The 26,580-nt window shown below is 44.5% G+C and overlaps 4 protein-coding genes across 5 annotated transcripts in view; 3 read left to right on the top strand and 1 right to left on the bottom strand.

Moving 5' to 3' along the window:
- Positions 1-4,773, top strand: part of slc22a31 (solute carrier family 22 member 31) — a gene marked incomplete at its 5' end in the record, with an annotated part of 8,113 nt that extends 3,340 nt beyond the window's left edge. Inside the window, 6 exons of the mRNA XM_019876421.1 lie at positions 1,068-1,236; positions 1,502-1,647; positions 2,362-2,470; positions 2,617-2,831; positions 2,973-3,084; positions 3,674-4,773. Of these exons, the coding sequence (XP_019731980.1) occupies positions 1,068-1,236; positions 1,502-1,647; positions 2,362-2,470; positions 2,617-2,831; positions 2,973-3,084; positions 3,674-4,112 (1,190 nt within the window). The remainder of the gene's footprint in view (positions 1-1,067; positions 1,237-1,501; positions 1,648-2,361; positions 2,471-2,616; positions 2,832-2,972; positions 3,085-3,673) is intronic.
- A 401-nt stretch (positions 4,774-5,174) lies between these two features.
- Positions 5,175-11,795, bottom strand: dpep1 (dipeptidase 1). Its single transcript, XM_019876423.1, has 10 exons — positions 11,555-11,795; positions 11,260-11,386; positions 9,556-9,688; positions 9,314-9,464; positions 8,775-8,844; positions 7,467-7,643; positions 7,066-7,150; positions 6,850-6,925; positions 6,625-6,760; positions 5,175-5,522 (listed from the first exon to the last, which is right to left on the bottom strand). Exons 1-10 carry the CDS (start codon positions 11,668-11,670, stop codon positions 5,358-5,360), a joined length of 1,236 nt encoding a protein of 411 aa, XP_019731982.1. The 5' UTR covers positions 11,671-11,795; the 3' UTR covers positions 5,175-5,357.
- Positions 11,796-13,733: 1,938 nt separating this feature from the next.
- Positions 13,734-16,403, top strand: sult5a1 (sulfotransferase family 5A, member 1). Its single transcript, XM_019876324.1, has 6 exons — positions 13,734-14,064; positions 14,232-14,440; positions 14,506-14,632; positions 14,708-14,805; positions 14,905-15,085; positions 15,868-16,403. Exons 1-6 carry the CDS (start codon positions 13,926-13,928, stop codon positions 16,020-16,022), a joined length of 909 nt encoding a protein of 302 aa, XP_019731883.1. The 5' UTR covers positions 13,734-13,925; the 3' UTR covers positions 16,023-16,403.
- A 2,790-nt stretch (positions 16,404-19,193) lies between these two features.
- LOC109519653 (trace amine-associated receptor 13c) lies at positions 19,194-25,084 on the top strand. Of its 2 annotated transcripts, XM_019876322.1 has the most exons (4): positions 19,194-19,418; positions 21,336-21,401; positions 23,275-23,639; positions 24,105-25,084. In XM_019876322.1, exons 3-4 carry the CDS (start codon positions 23,357-23,359, stop codon positions 24,986-24,988), a joined length of 1,167 nt encoding a protein of 388 aa, XP_019731881.1. In that variant the 5' UTR covers positions 19,194-19,418; positions 21,336-21,401; positions 23,275-23,356; the 3' UTR covers positions 24,989-25,084. The 2 variants fall into 2 exon arrangements, with proteins under 2 accessions (XP_019731881.1, XP_019731880.1); XM_019876321.1 differs by lacking the exon at positions 21,336-21,401.
- Positions 25,085-26,580: the final 1,496 nt, after the last annotated feature.

Genomic DNA, 26,580 nt, shown 5'->3' with positions numbered 1-26,580 from the left:
AAAAAAAAAAAAGAGTCACACACATGCAGGATGAGCAACCCCTTACAGATCTGCTACTGCCACCCCAATTATATAACCCATCGCTGCAAACTCTAGTGACATCTTTACTTAATGTTCACATCAACCTCTGAAAATATTCGAATGCGCGTCCAGGTATTCGGGATTTTAGAGTGTTTTCGTCATCATGGAGGTGCTCACTATGAAGGTTACATGTCTTGCCACATTACACAATGCCACACTTTGAAAAATGTGCAGGACTCTCGCATGCAAACATTTGGATACTCATCGCGAATATCGCCGACCGAACCTTATTTTCAGTAATGTCGTGATTGGCTGTTGCAGATAAGACTGGCCATCAATCAAACAAAAATGACACCACTGTTTCTCGATATATTTTTATTATCTTAGTGACTTAGTGACAACTCAACATTCGTATTTCACAACACAAAAATAGCTGCTACGATCAAATAAAATCATAATAATAATTTTAATTTTTGAAATCCACGCCTCAAAATGGCATATTGGTGGGCGGACACCGAGAGATATTCAGTGCAGACGGCTTTCTTAACCTGCTGGATTGATCTTTCGTGAAATGCATGTCGGTATTTTATGTTCTCTGACTGTCCACTAGGTAGCAGTGTTGCTCTAAAAATACTGTTGAGATGAAAAAGTTTGCGCTAGTAATAGCCTGTTAGCTATTTGGCTACACTCCGGCCTTGTCATTTTGCCTCCTGACACCACATACGTAACCCGGTTAGGGACAAATGAAGGGACAGATGAAAACCCACTTCCGTCCTGACTTAGTTCTTCCTTTAAAAAAAAAAAAAAAAAAAACTATCTCGTCCTCCGTTCTCCATCCCAGAAATGGGACTTCATTGGGGACGGCCGGACAGATGGACGAGATGTTTTTTAAAAAGGAAGAACTAAGTCAGGACGGAAGTGGGTTTTTGTCTGTCCCATCTGAATGCCCTTCTCTGTTTATATGCAAACGCTGTCAATGTGTCCATCAGTATTTAATGACATTAGCAATTTTCGAATGAAAACCATGATTCCCCCCCACCCCCCAGGGTTGGAGCTGTGTGACCCTCCGCATCGTCTCATGGTTGCCATGATCAGCGGCTTCTTCGGCATCTTTGCTGAGCTGCTGTTGCCAGGCGTCGCTGTTCTGTGTCGCGATTGGCCGGTTTTGCAGGCTGTTACCACGTTACCTCTGCTCCTGCTCATTTCCTATTGGTGGTGAGTCATACACGGATAGCCAAGTTTCGGACGGAAGGACACACGATGCAGGAAGCGCTCTGGAAACATGTTTTTTTTTTTTTTTTTTTTTTTTTTTTTATGACAAGTGTCTGTTGAAGAACTTGATGTTCAGAGCAAAATGAATGTCACATTATCTGTCATACTGACCCAAAATGGTATTTTTGTATACATTATTCAAAGAGATCTGTGCTGTGTGTTTGCTCTCCATGTACACGATATATTGAAAGACAATTGTCTTGTTCAGCTGTGCATCATTGTTTCCTGAGTCTCCGCGTTGGTTGTTGGCCACCGCGCAGATCCCTGAAGTGAAGAGGAGCCTCCGGGAATTCTCCAGCAGGAATGGCGAGTGTTTACCAGACGAGCTCTTCCCCGGTGAAACCTTGCTGTCAGGTGAGCTTGTGTTTGCTCTCGCAGCGGATGTCCGTGCACGTGAGACTGCAACTAGCTGCTCTCTCGGCTCCAGTCTTCGATTAACAGTTCAGAACTCTGACTTTTTTAGTGAGGACTAAAAATGAGCATAATTGTTCTGAGGCCAGGATTTTTTTTTGGGGGGGGGTGGGTACCGTATTATTTTCCACACTAAAAGGCGCACTGGATTATGAGACACACCTTCAATGAATGGCCTATTTTGTAATTTTCTTCATTCATTGGGTGCACCGCGTTATAAGACGCAATCTACAATGCATCCACTAGATGGAGCTATGCTCAAGGAAACGCCAACAGAACGATCAGATGTCAGTAAAACTTTTTATAAAGCAGCGACACAGTTCACTTAACCAACAGCAACTTATAACATTGACTTGTTAACGTTGAACTCTCTTGCCGCTGCTCTATTTCTGTGTTCAACTGCGTAAACAATCGCCTTAAGTTTGACCTCTGCGTTGTCAGCACGTCTCGAGCAAGGAGTCATTTTGGGGTCGAAATATTACCGTAATGACCATACACAAGGCGCATCGGATTTTAAGGCGCGCTGTGAGCTTTTTAGAAAATGAAAGGCTTTTAGGTGTGCCTTTTAGTGCGGAAAATATGGTACATTTGCACTGGATCTCATTTCACTGTTCCGCCGGTCGGTGAATTTAGTTTTCGTTCTCTTTCTGTGTCTAGAGATTGATTCGGTATTCGATGAAGAGCGCCAGCCAAGATGTTATTCCATTTTAGAGCTGCGACAGACTCGGATTATTTGGAAGAACTGCCTCATCCTCAGCTTCACCCTGTAAGTTTTTTTTTTCAACCAACTGATTTCAAGGAACAAGCCACATGTTGTATTTCGATAAGCCAGTCGTGTTTTGAGCTGATTGTGAGTGTCACTCTTACTTCCTCGGTCTCTCAGTTGACTGTTGTTGTTTCCTTTCTCTGTAGCTTGATTGGAACAGGCATCCAATACTGCTTCACCCGAAACCTGCACGCGTCTTCCACCAACTTCTACTTCAGCTACTTTGTCCGAATCGCCACGGGAACGCTGGCCTGCATTTTCATCTGCTCCACCGTCAATCATTTCGGTCGGCGAAGTATGCTTCTGCTCTCCGCCATCCTCACCGGACTGTCATCGCTGCTTCTGCTGGCACTCACTCAGTGTACGCCCATTTTTAGTGGTTAATGATGTTAAAAATTTCTTTTGCTCTAAGTAATGTTTTTTTTTTCAATCTTTTTGTTGATGTGTGCTGTCTAATCTTCGTCCCTTGCAACTAACGAATGTTTTCTTGCTGTGTTGTCAGACTTGCGAGGAGGCCTGGTGCTGGTGCTTTCCATTGTGGGTCTGCTGTTTTCTCAAGCTCTTGCCATGCTCAGCATCTTCTTCGCCTGCGAGGTGATGCCTACTGTCGTGCGGTAAGTCTCCCTCAAACTGGATTAAATGAAAAGGCGGCCGAAATGGAGCCTTGTAACATTGACTCAAACCTCCCATGGCTCATAATGCACAACTGGTTTCTTTAGTTCCCCCCCGCAAGTACTCTGGCTCGGTTGATATGTGAGCATGAAAGGGTTGTTTGTAAGAACAAATGTCTTCATTAGTGTTTTTATAGAGGAATATTTCACTGACTTAATCTGTTCCCGTTGCACTCCTTCATTTGCTAAGAAGACAAACTCATGAGTTTGTTGCGTTTCCCGAGAAAGAAATGATTTAAGGTGATTTAATGACTACATGACTACACCGCTCGCGATTGATGCGTTTTCCTTGCTCGAAGCGGCTCCTCGGCGTGGCCCGCCATGAAAACAAGTTTGACGTGCCTGTTTTATAGCATGACTTAACGACCAGTCTCATGGTAGCCTACGCCTTTAGCATGCTCCATTACGTAATCGAAAGTGATAATACTGATCCACTAATATTGTGGCAACGATTATCGCGGTAATTTAATAGAAAATGCGTTGCCTCCTTTTCTTGCCGTCGTTGCAACTTTCTCTCCTGCATCCATAACAGAGGCGGGTGCCTCGGTCTGGTGCTGGCAGCGGGCTGCGTGGGCATGGCCGCCTCTTCCCTGATGGAGCTCCAGAACAACGGGGGCTACTTCCTCCACCACGTCATCTTTGCCTCTTTCGCCGTCCTCTCCGTGCTGTCCATCATGCTCCTACCTGAGAGCAAGCGCAAGCCCCTGCCCGACTCGCTGAAGGACGGCGAGAGCCAGCGCCGGCCGCCGCTCTTCTCGTCTCAGGTGGACAGGGTCAACCTGCCGTTACTGAGCCCCCGGCCCCAGCTGTCGGATTACAACCCTGACAACTACTCGCGACTGGTCAGTGCCACCAGGAAGATGCTGAGCAAAGACAGTTTGCCTTACAGGATCGCAGTGCCGACTCATCGCCTGCTGTCCGATTGCGAAGCGCAGGGACAGGAGAGTGAACCGCTCAGGGAGGCGTCATAAGACTGAGCGGTCTTCAACAATAACATACCCCATGAGTTCTTTTTCACACTTGAAGTCATCTCTATGCCTGCTCAGTGTGTAGGAGCCAATCATTTCAACGGAAACAACACAACTCTGAGGGCGAAAAAACACAATCTATTGTATTTGCCATGGCTGCTTTGTGTGACAAGGCCATACACACGGTAAGGTTTGTGAGTCAGCAATGGTTCATTTGTGCGCGCTTGTAGCTGGGAAGCACCCTTAACCGTGTCAGTGCTGTCGATCATGTGAGCTGCAGCACTTTGTCCATTTATGAGCAACTCATGCACTTTTCATTAAGCCTGAAAGTGTGACTGACCAGTGTCTCCGTTGCAGCCGAACTCTGATTCTCAAAAGCCCCCTTAAGTTGAGCCAGTGAGACTTCTAATGCGGTTGAAATCATGGTGGGAAGCTGGGCCCACTTGCAGTTGTTGTTTGGAATTGTTGTTATGTTATGTTATGTTTGTGGAACCCGCTAGAGGGCGCCAAACAATTCGCACTGTTGAAGAAAGTCAGACATTCTGCATTGATTTCTTTATTGCGCCTAAGCATGTTAAACACTTGCACACGTCACGGGTGTAGCTGCCATTATGTAGCTTCCATCTGATTTAATGGTATTCGAATTAAAAGCACGTTTGTATTTGGAATTGGGACCACGTGCTGTGGCGTTCTGGAAGACGATATTACGCTTAAGTCTTTTGATCATAACTCTTCGGCTAGTCAGGCCCAGAATTGGACAATACATGCTTCAAACCAGAGTCGATTCACAATACGTCGATTTGTCTGTCTGTGCCTTGTGTTGGAAAAAATACCATTGTCTTTTCGTGCCACATTTTGTATGAGACGATGTGCTTATATCACACAAAAGCCCTCTGAATGTAGTTTTGACTGGCCCCGTAGGAAGAGGGAGAACCCGCTTTTTATTTTTATTTTTTGTGAATAGTGAACTTTTTCCAAGAAACATTTGTGAGTTGTACACTTCTCTCCACTAGGTGGCTCTCTTGTCTTGAAAATAGTACACCTCTCATCTCCACCCCCAGAGTGTTTTCATTGCGTGTGCGTCGGATGACTTCAGAGGCCGTCGCAGGGAAAACGAATAAGACAGCTATCCCGAAGAACTGTTCTGCCAGAACATATGACATTCATCCCATGAAGCAACATAAACGCGCTTCCACAAACTAACCAAGCATAACGGCGAAGGCGGGAGATCCCCGATGAAGCGCGTCGTTAGACGACGGTCTGTAAAGCCAGCGGGAGAAGAAGAGCCGCGACGCTGAGCGACGGGGACGCCCCATCGTTGGGATAGCCATCATTTGTTCTGCACGGATTCTTCACCTCATCCAACGGGATGGGAACATCATCAGGACTCTGCTTGCTCAGGCTGTCGCGGACCTGTCAAACACCGGCAAAAAAAAAATTGGCTCCAGAAACGCGCGCGCACACACAAAAAAATAAACAATTCAAGGCAGCACACAAGACAGAAAGTAACTGCTTGATGTGAAACAATTTTCTGTACCGCTTGTCCTCGTTCGGGTCGCGGATAATAAGAAAGCCGTATTGGGTGAGATTCGGTTGACAAACGACCATTGACATCTATGGACAAATTAGTCTTCACTAACCAAACCAAGTTTTTGGAATGTGGGTAGAAGCCAGAGTACATCCCGGAAACCCTCGCATGGACGTCTTTTGATATAGCATGCGGATTGCAATGAGAAAATCAGATGGGCAAACAATGCTTGCTTAAGGCGCCACAAGCTACTGACGATATTGTGTCGATTTGGAATCAACGTCAGAAAGCAGTTCAATTCCAATATTTAGATCGGATGTATGCTGTCATACAAATCTTGTTATTTAGTCTGAGGTTCTACAAACATGCAACTTAACCCACCGCCATTCATGAAAATATCTGTTGGAAACGGCATCACTTGATGTGTGGGTTTTTTTTTTTTGTTGTTTTTTGGTGGCTTTTTATGACTACTGTATACTATAAAATCGGCACCTTCTGTCTCTTCGATATTGCTCTTGGCGCCACGAGTGTATCGTGTTGCACAAGCATTTTACAGGCTTGATAAGACTTTTATCATGCCACCATCCACTGATGAAGTGCACAGTGCTGCATTTTTATGTCCAATGAATTTGGCATGGGTCAGCAAGGTAGCGTAGTATTGAGCAGTCGCTGATTTGAACCTAGGCTTGGGCGCTGCAGTGTGGATTTTGCATGTTCTCCACATGCTTGCCTGAGTTTTCCAACGCCCACATTTGTTCATGGAATACTCTAATTGTAAATCTGATTGTCGGTTGTCCTGTGATTGGTTGGCAACCAGCCCGGGGGTGTACCTCACCTCTTGCCCAAAGTCATCTGGGATAGGCACACCCGTGATGACCCTAAGTGAGGACAAGTGCTACAGAAGATGGATAAATGGATGTTTTGCGAGGCGCTTTTAAGACTTCAACACAGATGCACGTGTCGTGTTTGTGTGCGTCTGCGGCTCACCTCCTCCGCTCGTTTGAGTACACGAAGCAAATTGTTCCCCAGAGCGGCCTTGAGATCCTGATCCGACCACCCTCTTCTTAACAGCTCAGCCACCAGACTTGGGACCTTGGACACGTCCTCCAGACCCTCGGGAACTCTGGCACGAGTACGGGTTGGAAACAAGACACCACCTCATCGTATCTTGATCATCACGTTGCTTGGACGTTCGAGGTGTTGCGCAATTACCGTTCAACGCCATCATAGTCGCCACCGAAACCAATAATGCCAGCTCCTGCCACTTTCCTTATATGGTCAAAATGATCTAAAGTGAAAGCGGCACATTTGATCACACGTTGGCTTGTTAACGATAACACTCATCATATCATTTGGAAAGCTGGCTGAGCGCTAATTTGCTATCCTTGACATCCAGGCTTGTGCTTGCATGCCAGTTAAAGACGCTACCGGCAACATCGGCGATGGTTGCGGTGGGAGAGCAGCTCACATAGTCGTTGTAGAAGTTGACCATTACGATTCCTTTCGTTTCATTCTGGATCGACACAAAAGATGTCACATGACAAACGTTTGATGACATAAAAGGCGGATAGAAGACTACATGAAGCTACACTGCGGCTGCTACAGGATGAGCTGGTTTGCTTCACTGAGAGGAGGGATTGTCTTCTTAGGGCACAAAGTGATTTTAACGCAGTAGATTTAAAAAAAACATATTTCTGGTGAGTTTCCTCTCATCATTGCCACTGTTGCGGGAGAACGTTTGTCAAAGATTTGGCATGTTGGTGTCATCAGAAGAAAGGGTCCACATCTTAGAATCTCCAGTGCGTACGACACTGTGTTTACACACTCACCACCCTCTTGAGGACCTCATCGGGAACGTTTCTCTTATGCTGACAGACAGCGAAGGCGGAGGAGTGGCTGAAGATGACGGGCGCCTTGGACATGTCCAACGCCTGGTTCATCACTTGTACACTCACATGAGCCAAGTCGATCAGCATCCCCAGACGGTTCATCTCTGCGATCACTTGCTGGAGGGGAAGTGAGATGATTTCACTTTTAATGTCTGACACAGTGGCATCCATCAATCTTCAACAGCTCTTGTCTTCATTCAGGTTCAGTTTCGTCCCCCATTGCCACAGTTACTTTGAGGAAGTATTTTACGAATTACATTTTAAAAGTAACTACATTCGATTACGAGTTACTTTAATCGTTATATTAAGCAGATAAATGTCACAATTCAATTCGGGGACCTCCTACAGTCACAATCTGGTGGAACTTTCTCTTTAAACTTGAATGCAAATTGCGCTGCGGTCCATGCTTTATTTTTATTATTTTTATTTTTTTTTTGCATAGGGTTATTGAAACTAGATAACAGTCTGTAGACAGACAGAGTGTGCATTGTGCAACAAACCGTACTTAATATTTGTGTTCTTGGCTGACACAAACTCAACAGCTTACGAACGTGAATCTTTCTCCTTCCTCCACTGCTGTTTCTGGGGGCTGGTACAGGCACGTGTTATCAACGCGCCGAAAACGTTACACGACGCATACGTGATGTCATTGCTTCAGACGGGAATGTGAAGTCGCAATCTCCCATAATGCCTCACCATGTTCAAGTTGTAAACACGAGTTTCCCTTTCTTACGTGTTCCATGATGTGCATTTATTTGTTGAGAGCCTTTACCGCATATTTTGGTGTTCGGATTCAAGTGTCCTCCTGTATTTTATTCTTCATTAACGATTCGATTTGTGTGTGTGTGTGTGTGTGTGTGTGTGTGTGTGTGTGTGTGTGTGTGTGTGTGTGTGTGTGTGAGCGAGGCACTTTGGCTGAGAAGTAATATTGTTTCCCCTGACGCGTAGAAAATAACTTGAATTTAGTGTGCATGTCTCTCGCCAGCTGCGATCTTTTCTTGACTGGAACATTCCAAAGTTTTGACATATTTTGAACACCCAAATGGTGTCATTTGGAGCTCAACTGAAATGTTCCTGAAAAATACGCCCCCAACATGCCCTGAGCCTCCTCCAGCAAAACAGACAAGCTAACCACATATCCCACCGTGCCACTGCACTCCGGTCAATAGATTTGAAGCTGATCTAGGTAAGTCATCGCACTCACAGTTGATCGTTTCATGACAATCCTTTTTCACCACGTAGACTGACCTTGCCAAATGGAGACAGGCCGTTGTGTTGTGATGGTTCTGATCCAGTGTCCACAAGCCAGTTGTCAGCCCTGACGATAAAAAATGTGTAGATAGATTTTTTTGGGGGGGGAGCATTTTCGAGTGGCCATTTTTTTAGAACCTGTAATGTGGAACTTTGTACTTCAACCAGGTTATTGTGTTTGCTTTGTCGAGACCGATGCTCACGTGTTCCCCAAGCTGAGGCTCACGTGTTAACAGAGCGTTGCCCACTAACAGGCTCTTCCAGTGAATTTGATACCTCGGAGACCTCAGCTGCAGTCTGCAGGAATCTCCCTTGCTCTCCTCAACTCAACATCTGCCAACCGTGACCTCGCTCTCTCTGCAGGCTTCCTTTTCATTTCACGTACTCAAAATAGCAGGATACAAACACGTACCAATCATGTATCTTTAAAATGAATCAATAAATACATGCTCTGTTTGTGTGTGTGTGTGTGTGTGTGTGTGTGTGTGTGTGTGTGTGTGTGTGTGTGTGTGTGTGTGTGTGTGTGTGTGTCCTACCAGGGTATGTTGCAGGAATGTGTGAGCGTAAGGTAGCGGACACCCAATTGATAGAAAGTGCGCAGAATGCCCAGACTGCTGTCGATTGAGTGACCCCCCTCCACTCCAATCAGACTGGCCGTCTTATTGCGTTTGAACGCCTCCATTATATCTGCGCAAAAAAACACTTTGCATTTCAACTCTGACCAGAATTACTCCCCCCTTCACCTAAAAAAAAAAACAATTCCACACTGTCATCTGACCTTGGCTGCTGGTGGCAAACATGAAGGCGTTTGGGTATTTCTGACACATCCTGTGTACCACGTCAATCTGCTCCAGTGTTTGTCGCACGGCATCTTTGTACTGAGACTCACAGGGCACGTAGGCCGACCAGAACTGAAAGAGAAACGGAATACGGATATACTGACTGACTAGGAAGGGTTATGGATGTCACTTAATTGCCGAGCAGATGAAGCTGAACCACCATCACGACCAATGAACCAAAAGAACTGAAATGTATCTTGGGTTTGATACCCACTTGTTGATTACGTTGGCCAAACTCAAGAGACTTTTCATGGTTTCTGGCTACTTCCACAATCTTGCATCCAAAATGAAAGAATATTGTTTGGAGATGCTTGAAAAGACATGTGCAGCTTCATCAAAGGTGTCGAACGAGATTTGGAATGCCATTACTTGCGCATTATTAAAAATTTAAAGAGCACGTTAAAAACAACCCTTGCTGCATCCAAAGTGTTGCACATGGAGTTAAAATTTAACAGACAGTTAAAATGATAACTTAGTCACATAAAAATGGTAGGCGCCATAAAACACTAAAACAAAGCCGAGTCTCATGCTGTCTCAAAAGCCAAAGAATAAAATGTAGGTAGGATGTTAAAAATCGACGGCGTTGACTAAATTTTAGCGGGAGGTCATTCCAAAGATAGGGACCGGCAATGGAAAAAGTTCGAACCCCTCCGAGCCTCTGCTTCAGTCCTCGGTACCTCTGGTAGCGTCTAGTCTGCAGACCTGAGGCACCGGGAAGGTGCGTAGGGACGAGGAGCTCAGAGAGGTAAGGCGTGGCGAGACCATTTAAAGAGTGAAAGACAAATAAAAGAATCTTCAAATGAACTAAAATGTACAGGGAGGACAGAATTGGACTTCTGTTCTCCCCCTGCGAGCTCCAGTTTGGATGTGAGGAGCAGCATTTTGGCCCAACTGGAAATGCTTGAAGTAGGACTAGCTGACTCCAAAATAAAGTGCATTGCAATAATAATCCAGTCAAGATGTAAGGAAGGCATGGATTGTTGTTTCTAATGCTGTTGCAAAAGGAGAGGCTTTACTTTGGCCAGCTGCCTTGATTTAAAAAAAAAAGAATAATAATTTAAGGTTTAAGAACATCACAAATTTGCTGGTGGAATTTAAAATGACTGTCCAATTTAAAACCCAAGTTGTTGCAAGTTGGCTTTTGATAAGACATCAGCGGGCCCAGGTCAACCGACACCATAATTTCAGTTTTCTTTCGAGTGAAATTCAAGAAATTTTGTGTCATCTGGGCCTTTACTTCCTTTAGAAAGGACAACAGCGACCTTAATGAGAAAGTTTTTTTTGCGCAGCGGGACATAGATCTGACTGACTGACTGCATAACAGTAAAAAGGAAATAGCCGGCTTTCTTACGATAAAATTCAGGGTGTCGCAAATACAATAAAAACAGCGGGGGCCCCAAAATGGAACCCTGTGGAACGCCGTACGACAGTGGGGCAGCGCTGTTCTCCAATCACAACAATGTCATTTTCGGATTCTGTGACATCAAAATACGCTAAAAACATTGAACAACTTTCTTGTCATCAAAATGTGTGTTGACCAGTGTTGTCTTTGCACCAGCGGCTTTTGTAGTACGGGTAGACCTCATCCAGTCATGCAAATGTACGGATTGAAATCAAGTTTAGGATATATGCATATGCCGCACCTGCGCTCCCAGTCGCCCCGTCTTGATCTTTGGTATGTTCGTGTGTGTTGTTGCCAGAGTGTTTAGGTCCACATTGTTGAGCTGGTTGTTGAATTGTTCGCGCAGTTGCCAAGGCAGGTCATTGTGGCTGGAAGGTAAAAAGATGGGAGGGGGAAAAAAAAAACCCTGACTTGTCAGCACATCTCATTACCGCAACAATTCCCTCTGGAAGAACGTCAAATTCAAGACAAGTTTCCGATGAAGTGAAACAACAAGACACACTCCGCCATTGAACATCAAAGAAGTTTGCATTCACCCGTCGATGAGCGGCGTCTCAGACATCAGCTTCAGCGCTCGGGCCATGTACACGTCCTCGCCTGAAGAGACGGACCAACACATGGCACATAAAAGCAACCACGCGGCGAATGACATTTCGCAGCAACTTCAGTTCCCCCGCTCGCTAAACTAAATGTGACTTTCAAGAACCGATGTCTTCCTCTCTGTCACATGTCGGTTCGGTTCTAGCCTTCAAGTACACGATGAGTGCAAAGCTCCTCCTCTGTTATGTTTTTCACCACAGCATTTTTTGTGTGTGTGTGTGTGTGTGTGTGTGTGTGTGTGTGTGTGTGTGTGTGTGTGTGTGTTGTCATAAACTGCGTAGTAGCTCAACTCTCTGGCCAGCCTGACAACCGTAAAACAATCGATGCCGGTTAATGTTACGGAGAAGTTCCCGCCATAAAGCAGCTTCGATAGGAATCGCTCCCGAGTTCGTTCAACCACCTCCAACCCGATCAATGTGTTGATAGTTTTCACGTCGGATGGACGCCAGCATCGTGGTGAGACGGGCCCCAAACGGCCTCCCGCAGCTTGCGCACGTGCACCTCGCATGACACCTGAACGATCGAACGACTTGTTTTTGTGATGTGGGAATGAAAATGATTCACAACTTGAAATTGCTCGCACCGGCAAACTTGAAGGCCATTTTATTGATGGTTGCAAAATAAGCTTGGCGATAAACGTTCCTATTGTAGTGTGTTCCAAGCGTTTATGCTGGAATGTTTTTTTTTTTTTTTCCAAACCCTTTTTCCAGATTTTCGATGTGTTTTGCAACGAATTACGTAATAGGGGTTTTTATTGAGCAAAACCACAATGGTGACAACAGTAGTTACAGTACAAGCTCAATGAAAACTGCCTCAGCACCCGAATCTCATTTTTTCTTGCTTCTTGATGGGTCTTGATGGGATTTCCCAGTTTTTTTTTTTCCAGTGTCTTTTCTCCTTTTAATGTCATTGAAGATAAGAAGACAGCTCGCTTTAATCTGAAGGTTCCGAACAGATGGTGTGGGCGTTGCAAGCCCCTCTGCTGACTGAACGTTTTTGCCACGATACCTCTTGGTGTCGTGATCAAAACTGCGTTTCCAAGCGTAATCATTCTTTGAATTTGATCGTTGCTAGCTTGGATGAACAGAAGATGCGTGAATGCGTGAATTGGTTGATGTGACCTTTTCGCTTGTTTGGGTGGTGATGAGTTAAAGGTGCTCGCTTGAAGTCTGGTGGGTGGTGGCTCCAGCAAATCTGCTAGAGAAGATGAATGGTTGGCCGGGACTGTACCACTGATGTGATCACAACTTTGATCGACTCAGTTTTTTTTTTCCCTTCCCATGTTTATTCATGAGTGCTTTCTTGAATTTCATTTCACACTTCAACTGCTTTCAGCGGTTGCGTGATTTTCACTCTAGCTGTAAATTGGAATGTGTGAAATGGACTTGCGTCACAAAATACACACAGTATATGAGTGTTGATGTACCACAGGGGTGTCCAAACTTTTACGTTTGAGGGCCGCGTACCGAAAAATGGAAAGATAAAAGGGCCACTTTCAAATTCTTCAACTTTTTCATCCATGCTAAAGGCAGTCAAGAAAGCAATTCTATATTGTTTGTGTTGTCTAGTTCATCTCATTAGCTTTCTGTTACAGGTGTTAAGGCAAATAGTTGAGTACTGTCCCGTATTTTCCGCACTATAAGGCGCTTCGGAGTAGAAGGCGCACCTTCAATGAATGGCCTATTTTCAAACCGTTTTCATAGTTAGGGCGCAGCGCATTTTTAGGCGCCTAGAATAGAAACTACAATAGTGGCTGTGGTTGCGTCATGCATTCACTAGATAGAGCTAAGATTGAATTATCCTTATCCCCTCCCTTGTTTTGAAGACAAATTATTCTTTGAATCATAAATGGTCTCTTCGAATATCAAGAAAAATATGACAGTACATAAATTAGTATTAGTAGTAATGGCACCTATTTTTCTGACACCTCCCCTTTTCACTCTGCCCACCTACACGGCCCATGTCAAATGTCATTTTCAGTATTATTTTCATATATATATATATATATATATATATATATATGAAATTTTGTCTCGTGCCACTGCAAAATGGATGGCGGGCCGCATATGCCACCCAAGGCCGTAGTTTGGACACCACTGTTCTAAAGTCTTCCAAAGGCGTATGCTTGGTTACAGTTCTGCGTGCGTATTTTCACTTCCTCTTTAGATTGAATCTCAGTTGGGCGCCTTTCTCACTCGGACAGGGGCAGCCACAGAGGCGGAGAGAAGCACGAAAATATCAGGGAGCAAAATAGCGAGTGAGCCAAGATCGATCAAGCATCGGCGGAATCATTTACGGAGGTCAGCTATGTCCATGTTGGAAGTGGAAGAAGTGTTTGGTGGAATATGTTTTCCTGGACACCTGCACACGCAGGAGTCTTTGCGGCTTGCTCTCAGGTTTCCTTTTCAAGACACGGACATCCTCATTGTTTCCTATCCAAAGTCAGGTAAGGGATCCCTGTCAACATGTGTAGCACTGAGATTCATATCCGTTTTACCAAGTACATGATAGTATTTGCAGCTTGTACTCTTGGCCCACAATATCCGAAGCAAAAAATCGCCCTAAAGATCTCTTGTGAACTTTGAAATGTAACTTTTTTTTGTCCGCCCTCAGGCACCACCTGGATGCAGCAAATGGTAACTCTGATCACCAACCGAGGGGACCCGCACCTGTCGGATACTGTCCCAAACTGGGCACGCGCTCCCTGGCTGGAGCACCATTACAGCGCAGCGCTTGTCAAAAGCTTAAGCCAGCCTCGCATGCTGACCACTCACCTGCCTCATCACATGCTGGCCGAGGCTCTCCGAGGATCCAAAGCAAAGGTGCGACCGTTTGGCACAACGGCTGAAACGTCATCTCCACAGAGTGATTTTGTTTCTCCTCGCAGGTGATTTATGTGAGTAGAAACCCAAAAGACGTTGCGGTGTCCTTTTACCACTTCCACAAAATGGCCAATTTTCTGCCTGATGTTGGTTCCTTTCAAGAGTTTTTAAACGCTTTTCTGGAGGGCACAGGTACGTTAACAATAATTTTATTATTTTTTTAATGGTGTGCGAAAGACTGAAGCCATATATCCGCATGTGCTGCAGTGCATTTTGGCTCCTGGTTCGACCATGTCAAAGGATGGACGAGCCAGGTCGGCGCTATGGCTAATCTGCTTCACGTGACCTACGAAGAGCTGTCGACGGTAATTGCAAAAGCGGCATGTATTCAATACGAACGTTTCCGGGAGCATGCGTTGGTTTTGCTCTCGGTAGAGAATCGCGCTTCTCCTTCTTCCCCGTAGGACTTGGAAGGCTCGATTGTGAAGGTGAGCGCTTTCCTCCAGCATGCCCTGGTGACCGATGAGGTGAACAAGTGTGCGGCACACTGCCGCTTCAGCAGCATGAAGGACAACAAGATGATCAACGGCAGCCTCGTCCCTCGGGAGATCCTGGACCACAGCAAGGGCTCCTTTATGAGGAGAGGTGAGCCGCGGCGTCTGCCCTCACAGATCGGCGCGTGTGTGCTGCAGGAAATTGTCCAGTTTCCCTTCAAAAATTAGACACTTACTCCAAATCATGTCTCTGTCCATCTATCTATGCCTGCGACATATCCTGTCAGACAATTAAGTGATCTTACATGAGATAGCAGAAGGTTCATAAATTACCTGTGAGCGGTGTAATTGGAAAGAAATTTCATCTATGCTGCATGTCATACATCAAAGCATATTTGACAATAAAGATGACCTTGACCTTGACCTTGATACCTCCCCTAAAAATCTTTATAGCTGCCGATAGATGCCACAAGGTAGCGGCAAAACACTATTTATGTTTGAATGAAACGACTCCACTAACCTCAACATAGTTCCTTTGGCATCAATATACCAAAAGTGGGCACCAAAGTAACATTTTTATTGTTTTGACCTTGTTATGAAAAGAAACGTCTCTATCAACCTCAACATAGTTCCTTTGGCATCACGATGCTGAAAGATGGCACCAAACTAACACTTTTCTTGCTTTGACCTTAGCACAAAGCAGTGATTTCTTTCTTTTTTTTTAGCAAATAAATGGAGAATAGGTTCAAAAAATGTTTTGTTTGGTGGCGTGCCATGAGATTTTTCGAATGTTAAATATGTGCATTGGCTGACTAAACATCTCAGAAATGGCGGCATCACACACTGGGCTACATGGACTACATGTACATATCGATACATAGAAAATACTCTATTATGAATGCCCAATTAGCAATTGTCTCTCCCCTCTTGTAGGTAAAGTTGGTGACTGGCGAAACTTGTTCACCAAGGAGCAGAATGAACGCTTTGAGAGGGTTGTGGCCGAAAAGATGCATGCTTGCTCTTTGGAGTTTGTTTGGGAGCAAAGGGCGCATCCAAACCAACAGCACGGAGACACCGAGAGCTTGTAGATGCCTGGGCCATCGAAAGAACGGAAATTGAATTGCTTTCAGCACGACAGCATGTCATATGCGTGTGACTCACCCTCAACTACGCAGCACCCCTTTTTGTTGGATTTGTTTTGTTTGTTTTCATCATCACTAATCGTCAACATTCCTTCGTGATTGAACCTCTTTGACTTGTTTCAATTTTCTGCTGAGGCCCCAAAAGAGTAAATGAAGCTTGTGTCCCTGTTGAGTGGGAGGGAGAGCGCTGCTGGGGTTTGATTTCAAGTGTTGCCAGCTTCGGGTGTATTGTTTCCTTGCAGTCGTAAGCAAGTCGTATCGCAGCTGGCGCGCCCCCCCACTGTGAGAATAATTCCGAATGAGATATTAAAAGGAACTCAATTAAGATTCCACTCACATTTATTTCAAACGTGTTATAGCAACCCCCCCCCCGCAGAGGCTCTCACTCGTCTTGCTGTCAAGTGATCCCTTGTAGCGTCTATCGGGGGTGCTGGAGAACCTCGCATAATTTGTTAAAAAAAAAAAAAAACTCAGTGAAGTCAACTGACAAATTGTATGGAGTGACGAAAAAATTCTGACATGAAAAGTTTCATCCTGACGTCGCTATTTTGTAGCTGTCAGCTGTCATGTGACCGTGTTCGGACTTTTGGGAACAAAGACCCTCCGACCAACTCTAGATGCAATGTAGCTACAGTACTTGGATTATATTGACGATCAACCCGCAGGATTTTGTGCCAATCCAGACAACCGAGGAGGGAATACTTGTACAGTATGATTTATTGAACACATGATTTGTATTTGCATCGCAGACAATGATATGTGGCGTTCTTCATATTGAAGTGACGATGTCGAAACGTTTCATCCCTTCAAATGCTTTCGTCGAGTTTCACGGAAATCAATGTTCCCCTTCTCCCGGCGAACGGGAAGAAACCGTATTCAAAATTGTAAATTGGAGTTCTTTACGTCCCGCGACATAATTCTGCTTTCAACAGCAGAACGAAACTGTCAGCATCGAACGCTCTGCGGGAGTGACGGAGCCATGAAAGTCCACTCGGAGACTGGTCGCAAGTAATGGCTTTGACAGGGATATTCATATTTTAGAGGCCAAGGAGGCGAACCCCCTGCACCCTGCTGCAGAGCTGCTAAAAGAGGATTTCTTTAAAAGCCAGCTGCTCCTTTTTTATTTTTTTTGTTCTAGCAATCGACAACCAAAATAGACCCCCCAAAAAATAGACCAAAAACATCCAAGTTAACCTTTAAGCAAACAAAGAGCGCATCTATGTCTGATACAATTATTTTCGCTCTTAACCATTTTTTTTAAATTGCAGCAACTCGATAATGATGTCAGTGGAATGAATGAACTCGACAAGACAACAAGATAAAACTGACTTTAGGGTGTTTCATAAAGTTGCCCAATTTGAAAGTGGCCCTTTCATCCGTCCATTTTCCTCTATGTGGCCCTCAAACCAAAAAGTTTGGACACCCCCGTCGAAGAACAACAAACAATGAACGTCGCCGTTGTTTCGCCATTCATTTTGCCCAATGTCTCTTGGGGCCTCCTCGAGCTGAGGACCCAAAAGCAATTGGCTGAGTCGTCTGCCCCGTTGTGCCCGTCACGACACGTCGCATGCTCAACAAGCCGTTTGTCCAGCAAGACCATTTGAACCGCCACCTATGGGAATTTGGATGCAAAAAACGCAGAGGGGCAAAAAGAAGTGAGTCAGCCTGATTGAATAGTCATCCAATTTTCCATGAATTTATCACGGAGGGATCTAACACAGGCTTTGCATGCCCGGAGTGGATGTTTTCAGCGTGATTCTATAGCATTTAATGACGTGCTCAACATGAAAGACTGTGTTCAAATTAATTTGGATGGAGTCAAGTTTCACAGTGGAGTCATAGACCCGAGGCAAAAAAATATCTGAAATTCATTATGTTCACATGTAGAGAGAAAAAAATGATCGTCCTTTTCATAGAACGCCGCCGTCTATTTTTAAATGATTCGGTCCACTCGGTCTACTTTTAAAAGTATTTCGTTTTCTGCAGATGTTCTCGGTCTCCATAGCGGAAGATGTCAAATGTGATTATCTTCATGTTCCTCCGATTCTCACGATCTGACCTTCAGCTAGCACCGTTGCGTTCCTCAATCAATTCTGACAATGACAGTTTGCAGCAAAACGTTTCAAAGATGGACGTGTAGCATTTTCTAACACACATCAAAATGATCTCGCCAATCTCTTCCTTTGATTAGGGAATCTGGCAAATATCGTCGTAGACATGCACAAATGCTTTGTGTGTGTGTGTGTGTGTGTGTGTGTGTGTGTGTGTGTGTGTGTGTGTGTGTGTGTGTGTGTGTGTGTGAGAGAGAGAGAGAAGTGTCACGTTACAGTTCTTGAGCAAAGGTAGGCAAACTACATGGGGCCTTATCCACTCTTTAATCCGAGTGGGGTGAGGTAGGGGGTTGGTGGGCGGGGTTGGTGGTGGTGGTGGTGGTTGAAAAATACTGGAAAAACTGAAGGATACCCTCAATATGCTGTCTTTGCACACACCCTGAACTGGTTGCCTGCCAATTGCATGGCACACATAGACAATCAACGACCATTCACATTCACGATCGCAACTGCGGACAATTTCTAGTGTTCAATCAACCTTCCCTGCATGTTTTGGGAATTTGGGAGGAAACCAGACGACTTCAATCAATTTCAAAGTCGATGATGGAGGAGTCGCTCAGGACCTGGATCAATATGTATGCGCGCATTGAATGTCAATTCTATCTCCGGAGTAATTTATTTCAAACAAATACTGTGAAGCTTTACCAATTACAGGTGCAATATATAGCTTGGGTTATTCAATCTATTTTGTTTCTATGATTCAATGTTAAAATGATAAACAAACCTTTTACGGTACACCCGGCATCAAACATTGGGCTTGGTCAACATAAACACGCATTTTACTTTTGGAAATTCCATGCATTGTACAATCCTGGCCTTGCGCAAAGCTTCGAGGCTGTGGGGAGGACAAAAGCCTGAGAGGTACAGAGAGAAGGAAGAAGAGGAAGGAGGAGGATGAGGAGGCTGCCGTGAACTTGCTCGCGTTGTCAGAGTGCGTAGATGGAGAGAGGCTGGGAGGAGGAGGGGGAGGAGGAGAGGGAGAAGCGGGAGGGGGAGAGGACGTGCATCCATCGCAGCCCAGGGCCAGCGAGGATGGAGTGAGGGGAGAGTGACGGATTGCTGAATGTTTCTCCGGCGCCTCGATGACATCTCCACTTCCTGCTGCAGGCAAGCTGATGTCATCGATATTCGTGTCCGCGAGGTCAAGCTTCTTTTCTTGGATTCATTCGCCTTTTCTTTTTTTTTTGTTTTTTTTTTTAACCTCTTCCTGCTTCCTCTCAATCAAGCGCAGGTCAGTAAAAGCCCCCTTTTCATGTTCCTTGCGTTGTATTTTTTTTTTTTTGGTAGTCAATATAATACTTAATTCATGGCAAAATACGGCGCACCTTTTCAAACTGGACTTTGAAACAAATGTAGCATTTTTCAAATCGAAATGTTGCTACATAACTGCTTGGTTAGGAGGGGGCTTCGGCTCATGTTAGCAGATATGTTATGAAATTGCGTTTTCATCATTACGGAGAGGAATCAGATGAGGGAACCACACTACTAACTAGACCAGGTCAACTGTGTTTTTAAAGCATCACATCAAGGCACCTTTTGCTCGGTTTGGCGTGAATGAAGTTGAATGGCCTCCTTTGGGACGAACTACTAAAATATCGATTGTGATCCATTTTGCTTGCTGCCGATGTATGTCTTCAGCTGACATATAGTTTTGAACCTCAGTTTGTGAAGTATCAGCCTTTTCTCTTTGCTTCAGGGTTCACTATTTGCAATTTCACCTCTTGGTGTTACTCTGTGAGGAACCTATTAATAGGAAAGTAGTAACTAGTGTCCAGGAACTATGTTGTCCACAGTTTTTTGCATGTTTATGGTTTGGAACTGTTAATGGAGGTGATTCTAAATATTTTTTGAGGGGGACTTTGATGATTCAAGTTTTTTTTTTTTCACTGATGCTCAGTTGCTACATAAATGTGCTGGATCATTATTTTCCCCACTGTAGACCAAACAAAAGATGACTCAAAACCAGAAAGAGCTAAAAAAACAAAAAAACCTGCATTTTACACGTTGTTGGTACATTCAACGGTATTAAGGTTTTGTCGTCGGAAAAGATTTGTACACAAGCACATGATATAAAGCGAATGCTTCAATGCGTCGCACTTGAAGAACCTGGAGGCTGTTATGCAAGACGAGACTGTGAAATGATGCCGCCAGATGTCAAGCCCTCTGCACTCAGTTCGGCGCAGTCCTCTCATTTTCATGTTTCCACACTTGGCTCTTCTTGACCGGGCCATCGCGGTGAATGAAAACGTTACTTAACTGGTGAAAAAGAACCATCAAGAAAAGAAACCAGCCGGTTACGTTCTCATAGGAATGAGATCTCGGTTATAGAAATTCCATAGAAGTCATTTGCATCGTATGTGCATTGTTGTGATTTTGTTTCGATGACATTTGTCGTGTGCCCTTTTTGTCCCCACCTGTTCTCGTCACCCAGGTCCCTTGTGTTTAACCAATCACCTGCCTCAACCCTTTGCGTCTTATCCAGGTGCTTCTCGTTGTCGTGTCACTTTGCTTGTATTTCGTTCCCTGGGTTCTGTCAGTAGTTGTCGGATCATTGTGTGTCTGTGTGCTCCTGTCCTGTCCTGTCCTGTCCTTTCCATTCCTGTCCTGTGTTCCTGTCATAGATTTTCTGTGTGTTACTTTGGTTTTATGTGGTTTTCAGGACTTTGTTTGTGTATTTGAGTTACTTTTTCCCAAGTGTACTCCGGCAAGTATTTTTATTTTATTTTTGGGTGAATACATTTTGTTCAGCCCACCCTGCTCCTCCTGCCTCCCTGCGTTTTGGGGTCCTCCACCATCATGCAAAACATGACATGGATACCTAAAAATACATACGTTTGGCACATTACGTCAATTTTCATTCAAAAGGAGAATCGCTTGTGACAGGGTGAGAAGACCTTCCAAGGTCTGACATCAAGTCACACCAAATACATGCACGCACGAACCCGACACATGCATACAATTTATAGGACATGCTGGAATGTGTGAATGGAATTTAAATTGATCCGAAACAGAGGGGATGCATGCATCAGCGTGCATACAGCATTCTTAACAAGTGTGTGTGTGTGTGTGTGTGTGTGTGTGTGTGTGTGTGTGTGTGTGTGTGTGTGTGTGCGTGCGTGCGTGCGTGCGTGCGTGTGTGTGGTGCCAGCTGCTGGTCTCACAGCACTGGAGGTCTTGCCAGAGGGTGGACTTTAGCCTGTCATCTTCACTAAAGGTAACCAGCCCTTTAATGAGTAGTTTTTTTCTTCAAATTATTCAAAGGTGTTTTTTTGTTGTTGTTTTTTTCTGTCATTTCAGCTTTTTAGAGTCTACATGGTGAAATTAAATGTTTTTTTTTTCTGTATCTGGTGCAACGAGACATTGTTGACACATCGTTTGGCTGTGATTTATGAACACCATGTAACTGTCGTGTCAAATGAGTGACGTCTGCGAGGCGAATGAATGCCTTTCTTCGTTACTCAACACAGTTCTTTCTTACCGAGAGTCATTTAAAAGATGACAGAATTGAACGGTGACAACATTGTCTCTTCTTTCCACGATTTAAATGAGATCGTTGCCTCAGCGGACGAGCGAGTAAAAAGTCGGCCGTACGTTCGATGTTTGATTTCCGGGGCGGGAAGTAAACGTCATTGACGCATGCGCAGATGTGCAAAGTTGACTGCATTTGCGACAGTACATCCATTTCCTCACTAAGAGGCAAATACGCTGCAGAAAAGATGATCAGATCGGTGACTTTACTCAGACTAAATCTGTGCTTTTCAGTGTCTGATTGTGTCCCTCTGTTACCTGTTTGTTTTGTTGTATGTGTGCCCCCCTAGCCCCCCTCCTGCTCTCCAGAGCATCGAATGCCATAAATGATTGAAGGACCTGTGCGCATTGTTGTCAGCTCAGTGAGGAGACCTGAAGATGTTCTGAATGATTACTGACAACGCCGAGGTGCACGAGCACAGCGCATAACCAGCACGTGCAGATCACACAAATCTTTTGTCATCCTGATTCTAATGGATGCGCTTCCATTATTTGACGACCATACACAAACAACATTGTATTTTCATTCTCCTGATTGTACTAAGAGGTGTAATTTTGTTCTGGCCCAAAAAGGTCACACTAAACGCCACTCTGAAAAATGCAGCGACCACTGCCAACTGCCACCATAATCATAAACATACTTTTCAAGGATTGTAACTATATGGCAGTCAATACCGACTATTATTTTTAAGTCAAAAGTCAGATGCCTGAAATTTTCAAATCTGTCACTCCAGAGAAAAAGCATGGCTAGAAATGTATAAGAAAAAAATACATAAAGAATATGCAACAGAACAGGATGATGTCTGTGTCACAGTTCTGAGGTTTAGGGCAAGGTTATTATAGTTGACACAAACTTACAAAACAACAACCAAAATTGAAGAAACATTTTTGGTAAGAAGGTAAAATAAAAATGCTTTAAAAAAATAAAGCATTGTCAAAATGTCCTTTTTTTCGTCTTTGTCATTTAATTTCATACATGAGCTTTCAGGGTTCATTTTAAGTGTATTTATTTTGGTATCTTTTGAGAATTGCTCAAGGTTACTTTATTCTATTTGGTTACCTTTTGAAAAAAAAAACATCTTGAACTCAACAAAGGTTCCATGTATGAAAACAACAAAACTAATACTTAGTTGAAAAACGAAGAAACCAGCTCTGAATGCTAATTTAACCCTTTCAGGGACAGCGGTTACTCCAGTGGACAGTTTATCATGTTATCAGGTTATAGGGTGCATGAAAGGGTTAAAGTAACTGGGGAAAAATGAAATGAAAAACAACAACAATGACAAATCTAAAACTATTTCCTTGTTCATGGTTTGAAACTTGGTTTCCCCGTGTCGACTCTGATGCGTGCTTGTGTGGATTTTCTTCCTGGTACTCTGACTTCCTCCCAAGTCCATAACCATGAATGTTACGTTCATTGAAGACTCTAAATTGCCCACTGTGTGTGTGTGTGTGTGTGTGTGTGTGTGTGTGTGTGTGTGTGTGTGTGTGTGTGTGTGTGTGTGTTGCAAAGTTGGTTTTCATTTCATAATCATGATGGATTCACGTCTCCCCAACAGGTAATTCTGTGAAGTCAGGACATGGTCTCCTGATTGGCCCACCACAGAAACAACACAAGTGAAGACAAGATCACCCTGGGCCATGACTGCTTTGCTGAATGAAACCGATGTGGTTGGGAATTCAGCCGTTCTGCTGGTGACCACAGACTCTCCCTTCAACTTAACTCCAGCTTCTCTGGCGGAACTTGTATCGGACCGGCCGGTGGCTCCTCTTTGTACCGTCTGCTGCTGCGGCTTTCTCAATCGTGCCTTTGCCGTTGTGTTCATGGTCAGCCTAACTTTCGCAATAGTGGTTGGGAATGTGATCACTCTGACTGTGTTTGTGCAGACGAGACAGTCCAGGACACCACAAGGCTACCTGAAAGGTGACTGCCTTCAGTATTTAATTTCAAAACAAGTTAGCGAGATTTTTTGGACCAATATTAGGAACCTGACTAGCGGTTGCAGGGGTGAGCTGAGTCACCATGTCATCTGCAAGCTAATCGAGCCACCTAAGCATATACAGTGAAAACACCAGGGGCCCCAAAATTGAACCCAGGGGAACACCACATGACAGTGGGGCAGAGGATAACACAAAAGGTTTTGTCTGCCAAATTGGATCTGAACCACTCTCCAGCACCAACACTAATGAGAACCTGGTGCTGCAAATGAGCCAACAGAATATTGTGTTCCTCCGTATCGAACGCTGCAGTCGGGTCCAACAAAACAAGCAGGTAGTCTACTACAACGAGAACTAGATTAGCTACAAGAACTAGTCTACTACATTGACCTTGTGTGTTTTTGTTGTCCAATGTAAATGTTCCTAATGAGTGTGTATCTCTTGTTGGCAGTGTCTCTGGCGATAGCTGACATGATGGTGGGCATTGTTGTGGTCCCTTTCTCCGTTTACACTGAAGTCTCACTGATGGTAACCTACACACCTCCCGTTTGGTACCAGAGTGATTCAGCATCTCAGGCTTCCCTTCTAAGTGGACCGAGGAACCCCTGGCAGCCCTGCATGCTGATCGGACCCGTGTTCGCCGGGTGCACGTTTGTCTCCATCAGCACCATCTTCCTCATGACGGTGGAGCGAAGCGTGGCCATCCTGCGGCCGCTGCACAAGGACGCCTTGGTGACACGGAGGAGAACTCTTCTCCTCATCCTGCTCTCATGGGCTGCCAGCTTTCTCCTGGCACTCGCGCCACTCTTATTCAGCAGCAACTTCACTTTAGAGTACAATGAGTGTAGCCGCATGTGCAACTACTCCCCAGTGTTGCTGGGCAACCGGCTGCCGCGTGACGCCAACATCCTGCTGTTATTCCCCGTATTTGACTTCACTCTTCTTGGGGGAACGTTTGCTGTGAACATCATGTCGTTCACCAGCATCCGGCAGTACTCCAGGAGACGCAAACTCCTCTCAGAGGGGAGTTTGACCAATGGAGGAGGAGGCGGGTCATGCCCCCACAGACCCTCCTTTTCAGATATTAAAGCCGCTAAGACGATCAGCATCTTAACTTTTGCTTTCACCGCATCCTTCTCTCCCATTGCAGTATTTGTGTTGGGGAACGTGGTGGGACACACCTGGTGCAACTTCTCCTTTATTGCCTTCTGGATTCTAACGGCAAACAGCTGCTGCAACGTGATCATCTACAGCGTTAGGGACCATCGTTTTCGGAAGGGTGTGACCCTGCTCTTTCGGCGCGATAACTGTCCCCCGCAGGAGGAGAAAACCTGAAATGTGTGTGCAGGACCGCAGCTTCTCGATCAATGCTCGAGACTTGCTGTTGATGGTGGAAGTAATGTGCCGCGGCAACAAGCGCGTTGTTGCTTCTCCATGAGGTAGCTTTAAATTTTCGTCTCTCTGTGTGCAATCTTCAGACGAGGACAATTCCAACTTTTGCCAACCATCGTTTGGCTTAATTCATTTTTGGCAAGGACAGACACGCACGGTGTAGATTCCGATATGAAAGAACTATCGCCTGTATACTTAGCGAGCTGTGTTCCACTGCCACAATAGAATCTCTCCTCTGACTTCTTGGTCTTTGGCCTCTTTTGTGATTTCTCAGGAAAACAACTCCACAGTGATATCCGGAAGGCCACAACAATTTTTTTTTCCCTCAAGTGGGCAACAAAGGACGTCTTATATGCTGTACGTAACGCAAACGTGTGATCCTTCTTTGAGATCATATGAATTTACAAACAGCATTCTGCAGCTAATCGCAGCGTCAAAGTTTGAGATTTTATTTTATTTTTTTGTGGACTCCCCTGGATCAGGGTCATAGAGTCTTCAATGGAATTTTGACAACATTCATAACCGGGGCGCTTTCCAGCGCCATGAGCAAAAAGCTTGTAATGAAGCACACCGTCCACATAGAGTCTGAAGACGATGAGATCGATAGATATATTGAGCATTGCATCATAAAAAAATGAAACCCCAAAATGCTCGATCGTATTTTTTCTCAAGTTAATCGCTGTTTTTGAACGTATGGAATTTGAAGACTGAAGACATTTCCGTTCCTTGGGTTGCTTTGTGGAAGAACTGTGAGGGGACACCCGCTGTTCCCACACCATTCAAATATTAACAACACATGCATAACCACATGAATATTTTTCATGAAATCTGCCTCAGTGATCAGAAATAAAAGTTGTAGCTTAACCCACTGGGTTCAATGTTTACATGACATCAGATCCTCATACCTGCTCGGACCTCGGACAGCATACTTTCATAAACTCTATTTTTTTGTATGCCAATTTAAAATTGAAATTTGCTATTTCGTACAACAGATTGAACTTTATACATAAAGAGGGCGGTCTCCTCTTCTTGACTTTTTACAAGGGCACAGTATTTTCTTGTCATAGTCTCCACGAAGGTCTCTGGCCCTCTAAAAGTCACACGAGTCCCAATGTTCATGTCTATTGTAATTCATGGTAATCATGCCATTACCGCAACAAAATTAACCATAGTAAGAAAATGACTGTGCTATAGTCTCAAAGAAATGTGCGTCTCATGAGCTGCACAAAGGCTCCAACAGCTCTCAGCATAAAGAGCCGTAGTTTGTTGCAGTGATTATCTCGGGCTTGAGGGTCCGCCGCGGATTTTCCATCTGCTTTCAAATATCAATAATGAAAAAAATATATATACATCTTACTCGACAACTGGCCCGTTGCATGCAACAACATCTGTGAGAACAATGCACGAATGACATCTTTTGAATCTACAACATCATGTGCTGTACAATATTGTGATGGAAATCATGAATGATTTCATTTGTGACTTTCATGCAAAGCAATTGAACCTTTTTTTGGTTTGTTTGTTTGTTTGTTTGG

This window comes from Hippocampus comes, unplaced genomic scaffold (assembly GCF_001891065.2).
Source record: "Hippocampus comes isolate QL1 unplaced genomic scaffold, H_comes_QL1_v1.1 scaffold150, whole genome shotgun sequence".
Taxonomy (NCBI): domain Eukaryota; kingdom Metazoa; phylum Chordata; class Actinopteri; order Syngnathiformes; family Syngnathidae; genus Hippocampus; species Hippocampus comes.
This window is presented reverse-complemented; position numbering and strand designations above follow the sequence as displayed.